Consider the following 7841-nt stretch of genomic DNA (forward strand, 5'->3'; position numbering starts at 1 on the left):
AAGAGCGTCATTACCAGAAGCCTGAAGAAGCTGCCCTGTCACCCAAATAAAGCCACTATCATTACAGTAAGGAAGATATGCAGCCTGAGCAAAGATTGTTACTTTGGAATACAGTTCAAACCTTTCAATCTGTCCAGTCCATTTTTAGCTCCTCTTGGATCTTGATGCTCAGCTTTGGCTTCTTCGGTGAGGTGAGCATGGGGAACAGGCGTCCGAACTGACAGACCTTCACCCGCAGGTGCACCAGATGAGATTAGAAATAGTCCACTAGCAGGGCTAGATTCTCTGCAGTAGAGAGGGAAAAATGATTCATGCGTTAAAACAGCAATGAAAGAAGCATATGCACCAGGCCTGACAGTATTACTGAGGTTGCAGTCGCACAACTCAAGCAAAAGTCAGAAATAAATCCAGCCCTTATCAGTTACGCAAAGCTTTTTCACACATTACAATTCTCTCAAAACTTCCAGTGCTAGCAAACACAACTCCTACCTCTCTCGATTGTCATTTATTGGTTTAATTAATTGCACAGAGAGGTATAGTAAAGAGGTTCACGCCACGCAGTGAATCAGCTTCAGATCTGGGATCAGAACTCAGAGCTCCTTGTTTTCAAATCTGTGGTTCAGCACTGCAGATGACGTTCTCTCTCGGTGAGTAAAAGAATATAGGAATGGTCTTGAAAAGAAGTAGTACCCCAGTGGCAACATGGGTCATGAGTAGCCATCTAGCAGTGAGTAGTACTCAAGGCACCTCTGACCTGTTGCATCTCTTGCAGAAATTCTAGTCAAAGCCAAAGCCTGAGTGGTCTGAGACCCTGCCAATGGTAACAACCATGTTGTAGCTTGTTCTGATAAAGGCTTTCCATTTCCATCTCTACGCTATCAATTTACTTCAAGGAAAGTAAGGAAAAGACCTTGATTGAGATGGAGAGATCAGTAGATACCTATTCAATGCAAAACTGTAATATATACCTGGAGCGATGCTTAAGACTTTTCATAATGTCTCTCTTCATACAGAAAGGACTGTTATGGTCTAGGTGAGAGAAACCCACTCATAAATTTATGAATCTGGGAGGAAGTTCAAAGATTATCCACCCTGACCTTATCCATGGTGCAGGCCAAAAGAATTTCATCCTGTAATTCTTGCAAGGAGCATTTTAGCTTGTGAGAATACTGTGATTACAGTGTTCTGGGAAATAGAAAGAAAGTATTCCAGTGGTATTTTAATAAATCCATACAATAAGAAGAAGAGGTCCTGAATAACAAGATAAAACAGCGTGGTACTCCCATAAGAAACAGGTAATTATCTTCTCACTAGATGTCCCGTGGAAGTCTATGAGAATTTTGCCACTGCCTTCAAGGTAAAGGAATATTATATCCTGTAAGGTACTGAGCACTTGCATCTTCCTCCAAGGTCCAGTGCATCCAAGGATGCTTACCAAACACTGAATGCTCTAGCCAAGTGCTTAACCCTTAGCTGTAATCCCATTTTAGCTGCCCGTAATACACATCAGACATAATTGTGGTAGGGATAAGAAATTACTGGGAGTAGTAAATCCAGGCTCAGTATAAACAGCAGCTTGGAGTCTTCAACAACAGCTATTCCAATTTCTAACAAGCTACTTCTGGTTTTGCTTCAGAGGACATAGTCACACATTCGCCTACAAATAAAGGCTAAAATTAGATATCAGATAGTTAGAATTAACCCCCTCTGGATCTCTAGCTGCAGCTACATGAATGCACGGTGTTAAAATCCAGCATCCTAAGGTGTTCAGCAAAAATCTTCATTGCCTTTCTCCCTAGCTGTCCCTTTCTTAAAGGGCAGAACATAAGGTAAACTGTGAGAAATAATTTAAATACCACTTGACAGGGCATAAAGGGAAGGTAGGTACCCAGGCTTTTCCAGTACAAGCATCATAGGAAACATCTAATTTAATTAAGGTTTCTTGTAAAACTACTCAATGAGAATAACATCAAAAATAAGTGGGAAAACTAAAGTTTATGAGGTCTCTGCCATCTCGATGTCCAAGGTATTTGTGGGGGGTGGGGGGGCAGAGGAGCTGAGAACCTACCTCTCCTTTGTGCTTTTGCCAGGTGACCTGTAAATGAGTTTGGATAACCTGTCTTCAGTCCTTCCCTGACAGCCTCAGCACAGAAAAGAGAACTATTATAGGTGAAGCCGGCATATGTTCCCTCTAGTAACATTTCCCAGTTAGCTAAATGGAAAAGAAATGAAAAACAGGAAGCTTAACACCCCCCCCCCCCAGTATTACCCCATGGAGTAAATGGATTCTGTGTGCACTAAATACAAAATATGTTAGTAATGAGTTGAGGGGTAAAGTGCTGGACTGCTATAGATTCTGTTTAGGTTATGGTTGCACTGCACTGCCAAACCCTAACATGTTTCATTGCACAGGATGTCATAATACTTCAATTGATGGATATTTTTTATTTGATCGTGTTTGGCAGGAATGGGAACGTGCAATTAAATATTTGAGAAAGTTCCTTGTTAAATGCACTGGTCAATGGCGGGTGAGGTTCCACCTCCACCCTCAAACTTGCAAATAATGAAGGTATAGTAACAGATGAAGAAGTTAAGTTTCTACTCTCCAACTCAACCATATTTTGCCCCTCCTCTCTTCTCCTCTCCTTGTGATGCTGTAACCAGACTGTTTCAATATCCTTACAAACACCTCTACTGGTACAAGAAGAATTTATCATCCCCTGTGGGGAGTAGCAGTCCTTTAAAGTACAGTTGTAAGATATATTGCCCTGAAGGGCTGCTACTCACCAAAGGGAATGATAAATTGTTTAAGCCTACGAGTGAAAAAAAATGGAACCTCAGGAAAAAAAAAAAAAAAAAAATCCACACTTTCATGTGTGGGAGAGTTCAGTCTCCAGCAGAGAAATTTAAAAAATCCCTGGAAAAGGGCATGGTGTTTTCTTTTGTGAAATCAGGAAAGACTAGGTCATCGGTGTTTACTTCCAAGGAGAAGACCATAGCTATGGTCTTAGCAATGGAAAGAAGCCATGGATGTAATTAGAAACTGTCAAAAAAAATTGCAGGTCAGTGGGCAGGCGTCCAAACAACCCCTTTAATTTTCACTCTTGAGTAAATGCAATCAGGATCATCTACTCTACCCGTAGCCCAGAAATAAGAGAACAACCGCAGGCCTTGAATCCAACAAGTGTTAGTGACCCGAATAACAATGACGTCATTTCTACCACAGCTCAGGTTTAAATAAAAACTGCCAGATTTGAGAAATAATGCAAGAAATTCGGGACCTGGACACAGTGTTGCCCAGTGAGGTATCAGACTAATCTGCAGTCTCTGATCTTGGAAAACAAGATTTCCTTCATTGCCTGTGCCTGGAGGTCAATACATTCATGCTCTTACCCCTTGATGGCTTTTTTTAGTTTACTCTTTCTTCCATTCCAAATGTTGAAAGCGTGAAATTGGAGACAAAGAAAAAGAAGATATTAAACCACCTCAATATTCAAACAAAATCACTACAGGCTTTGCTACAAGACTTCAGAAATGCAGGATGTTTCTCACTAATATTTCCAAGGCATCTATACAACGGCATTTCCATCAATCACGCCTATAAGCAAATTTCTTCCAGACTTTCCATATTTCCCCTGCAAAAGGACTTGACAACATGGCTCTATACAATTTTGCTGTAGGCCACGATGCACGCACGGAAAATGAATCCGATTAGCAGTTTGCTTTTTCTCTCCTCACAGTTGTTTTTCCACTGTGTCATTAACAGTGCTAAATGAAAACACTGCTAAAGTCAAAACACCAAAATGTGGCGGAGTGGAAAGACATATTTATTCCCATATGCGAAGGGTAAGACCTTTACAACTCATCATAGCTTCACACTCATGTGAGTTATAGGTCTTGCCTCTTACTGGTAAGGACAGATGATGCATAATCCCTCTGCAACCTATTACGTACTCAGTTTCTCTCACGCGCTCGCTCCGTTCCCCTTCAGCACCTTCCGCTGTGGCACAAATACTCAGGACAAATGAATCTGCAGAGGTCTACAGTTTCAACCTTTTTACAGCATGCTAATTAACTACTGGTAATTACAGTGGCAGGTAGTATATCACACAGAGGGAACTGGCAGGCTCTCTAGGATATAAAAGGAACGCTGAGATGTTTTTTTTCAGCGGCGAGTTTAGCTAAAATTCTGCTTAACAGATGAGGAATAAAGCGAATGGGTTGAAATCTTCTAAAGATGCTCAGCGTTTCTCATCGGTCTGACTTAATGTGAAAAGCTGGCTAATGTGTGTTTAGGAGGTTATTTAACAGCGATTTTTAAAAGATGTGAAAACACATAGATGAAAAACACGTGGTATGGTGTGTTTAAATATAGCAGGAAAGGTACCTTGGTTCGTATGGCATGAGAACAAGATACCAGATATGGGATTGAACCGCCCATCAAATTCAAGCTTACCAACAGCCACATGGCATAGACATTGGTTCACTCTACGTTGCAGTTTTCAGATGAGCTTTGCGGTAGGTTCCGAAGAGTGAGCAGAGCACGGCTACCAGCACACACCTATTTCCTAGTGCGGATGGGGGATCTGGTGCGTTATGCTTCATTAGGTCATGCTGTGTGGCACCCGGCTGCGTCTGTGTAGCCCATCTGGGCATGAGATGACAACAGATGGCCAGAAGAGGCAAAAAAAAATAAAAAAATCTTATCCAGGATACTGCATAGAAAGGCTGCAATGTCACTTGCCACTACAGCAGGCGGGCTTGTGGCAGCCAGAGCCCAGATGTACTTACAGAACAGGACCATCAGAGTAAGTCACAGCCATCCTCTAAGAGGCAATGTAGACCCACAGAGCAAGTCAGGGAAATACAGCCCGCTTTGTAGCTGAAGGCCTAAAAGACACTGAAGATGTAGCCTCCTCAATCTTCTTCCATCCTCACCTCTCTACAAGCTTTAAATGAGGTAGGAGTTGTCTCCCTCCTCTACCTCAGAGCCTGTTTAGCTGTGGTACATATAAATGAGGATGTTCATTCCTCACGAGCAGAGATGCTGGACAAGATATGAAGCATAGCAGCAATGGCTGAGAGAGTAAGAGAACGTAAAGGTACTGCAGAGCTCAGTATTTAGACTAGATATAAGGAAGAAATGCTTTACAATGAGGGTGGTGAAACACTGGAACGGGTTGCCCGGAGAGGTGGTGGAGGCCCCATCCCTGGGAACATTCCAGGCCAGGTTGGACGGGGCTGTGAGCAACCTGATGTGGTTCAAGGTGTCCCTGCTCCTGCAGGGGGGTTGGGCCGGGTGACCTCTAGGGGTCCCTTCCAACCCCAAACATTCTATGATTCTATGATCCTGATGGGGTCTGTTTTCATCATGGATGAGATATGAATTTGAAGACCATGATATCGCCCAGACCCTCCCCAATGTTATTCAGCAGTAATCCTCTAAAGAGAGAATAAGAAATAATTCTCATAGCAATACCGGGTAAATTTGCCTAAAAAAATATATTTGTAACTCAAGTTCTGTTTTTCTATACCTGGACCAAGTTTCTTTTGTCATCTTTTCCCCTTCAAACATCCTCTTGGTAGAAAGCTCTTGAAATTCCCTTTCTGCATTTGTGAATTATGGCGCCTAAATGAAACCATTCCCATGAATGACAAGACTTTGTTTTATGCTGCGGCGACACATGTTTAATAAGGCTGTTGATGTAACAGATGAGCCAACTCCATTAGCTTGGGAAATGGTTTTAGATCTCGCACGCTGCAGCATTAACCTTCATTCCACCCAGCAATGATCTGCTGTCTCAGAAACTGAACTCACCGGCTCTCTGGGTTGGTCAGGGGGAAGCTCTGGTCTTGAGCGACATTCCTTCCATCTGAGAGCACAGGAGCATGTATTGTTGAGTCCAGTAATTGTTGACGGGAGCTGCTCGGTGAAGCAGTGACTGCCAGCTCCCTAAAATGATACAAAAAGAAAATGAAGTGCTTGTTACATGCATTTATATACTGTGATAGCATCATTAGTGCTTAGTGAGTTCACAAGACCTCTTTGGATGGAGGGGAGGGTGATCTCCAGTGGGAGAGAAGCAGCCACAAGCAGTTGGGGGTAGTAGTCCAGGCTCTGTTTATAGCCAATAGAGAGGAACAGTCACAGCTACAGCACAAATAAACTCAAGCTGAAGTAGATATCTAAAGCAGGTTGGAGAATCACTCTTCACTGAGACAGAGCAAGTAGGGCAACTTGTTCAGATAGAGCATTTTTATTAAAGACACCCAAAATCGGGTGAGATTAATCCCATTCCTTGTGACTAACTCACAAGGTGAGAAGTTTCATCTTCACTGCCACGTGTAACACCTAAAGAAAAGAATTCCTGGTAGTCGTAGTATCGACACCACTTTATTTATAGACTCGAACCACAGAGCTAAAACCAAAGAGATGCAGCACTGAAGACTACCAAACATGAGAGGTCCTTAATGAAATGCTGAACTTAAAATTATAATTCTTGGATGATTCCACACGTCTACCCCCTGTACCAGAGCCATCCCACCAGCACACATCAACTGAACTCTGAAGGAATCTTTTTATTTTTCAGGGCCACGAGCCTATGTAACTTTTGTGTGTGCCATTTTCTAGTTGCCCTAGGAAGCTTGTCAAGAACATGTTTAACAGCACTGCTGTATGCTTGCTCCAGGGGAGAAGCTAGGTTTTTAAGGAGGGTTAATATCTTTTGTGAAGACTCATTGCTACAGTTCAGAAAAAAAACAAAACAAACTGTTTGTTCTCCATCAAGCCCTTCTCGTGCCCATAGGCCATTAAGGCAACAAGTCAACCACTGCCACTTTCCCATAGGAAGCAGGGAGGCTGGAATCTCAAATGGCCTTTTCATGCCTCTTCATCTTGCCAGAACAGGACTGTTCCCTGCTGTGGCTCTGCTGGTGCTTCAGTGATGAAGCTTTCCCTGCTCCTCAGAAATCAGTCCCTAGCCCGATACACTGCACAGTGGAAGCAAGATTTTTCTACTCTTCATCTTTAAATTTCCCTTTCTTTAGTTTCTTCTTACTATTAATGCCTATAAATAAAGCTTCCCTAGTGTAAGGCCTCAAGCTGTTATTGTTTCACTGTCAAGCAACTGCCGGCTGGTAATGGTATTTCTTCGTTATCGGCTCAGATGAAAATCTGAACCAATTACATAGGAGAAAGGGCCTGATTCCATTAATGGCCCCCAGAGCTGAGTGCTCGCAGAAATCATTTCTTGTAAATTCACATCACAGAAATAATAAAAAAAAAAAGAAGAAAAGAAAATCTATAAGCAAAGAAGTCTGTTCACTATATATAGCACAGAAATACACAGCCTAACAATGGAGGTTACAAGAGTCACAGCAGAAATCTGAAGACAGGATTCAAGGCCACCCCTCTACAGATGGTCACTGCAGGAAAATGAACTTCCTGGAGCAAAGGTTTAGATTCAGAAGCCACAACCCACTCTCAGAAGCCACATATTGCTTGGTACTGGTTGACAGGGGGCTGAATCTGAGCCAGCAGGGTGCCCAGGTGGCCAAGAGGGCCAGCGGCATCCTGGCTTGTCTCAGGAGTGGTGTGGCCAGCAGGAGCAGGGCAGGGACCGTGCCCCTGTGCTGGGCACTGGGGGGGCCGCCCCTCGAGTGCTGGGGTCAGGGTTGGGCCCCTCCCTCCCCGAAGGAGCTGGGGGGGCTGGAGCGTGTCCAGAGAAGGGCAGCGGAGCTGGGGAGGGGTCTGGAGCCCCAGGCTGCTGGGGAGCGGCTGGGGGAGCTGGGGGGGTTCAGCCTGGAGCAGAGGAGGCTGAGGGGAGCCCTCATCGCTGCCT

At 43.7% G+C, this 7841-nt stretch overlaps 1 protein-coding gene across 1 annotated transcript in view; it reads right to left on the reverse strand.

Annotated features, from left to right (window-relative positions):
* LRGUK (leucine rich repeats and guanylate kinase domain containing) overlaps positions 1-7841 on the reverse strand; it is a 57733-nt gene that overhangs the window by 1238 nt on the left and 48654 nt on the right. Inside the window, exons 18-19 of the mRNA XM_035903888.1 lie at positions 5819-5953; positions 122-285 (exon numbers count right to left, since the gene is read on the reverse strand). Of these exons, the coding sequence (XP_035759781.1) occupies positions 122-285; positions 5819-5953 (299 nt within the window). The remainder of the gene's footprint in view (positions 1-121; positions 286-5818; positions 5954-7841) is intronic.

Source organism: Egretta garzetta, unplaced genomic scaffold, assembly GCF_000687185.1.
Source record: "Egretta garzetta isolate BGI_Z169 unplaced genomic scaffold, ASM68718v1 scaffold260, whole genome shotgun sequence".
In the NCBI taxonomy this organism is placed as follows: domain Eukaryota; kingdom Metazoa; phylum Chordata; class Aves; order Pelecaniformes; family Ardeidae; genus Egretta; species Egretta garzetta.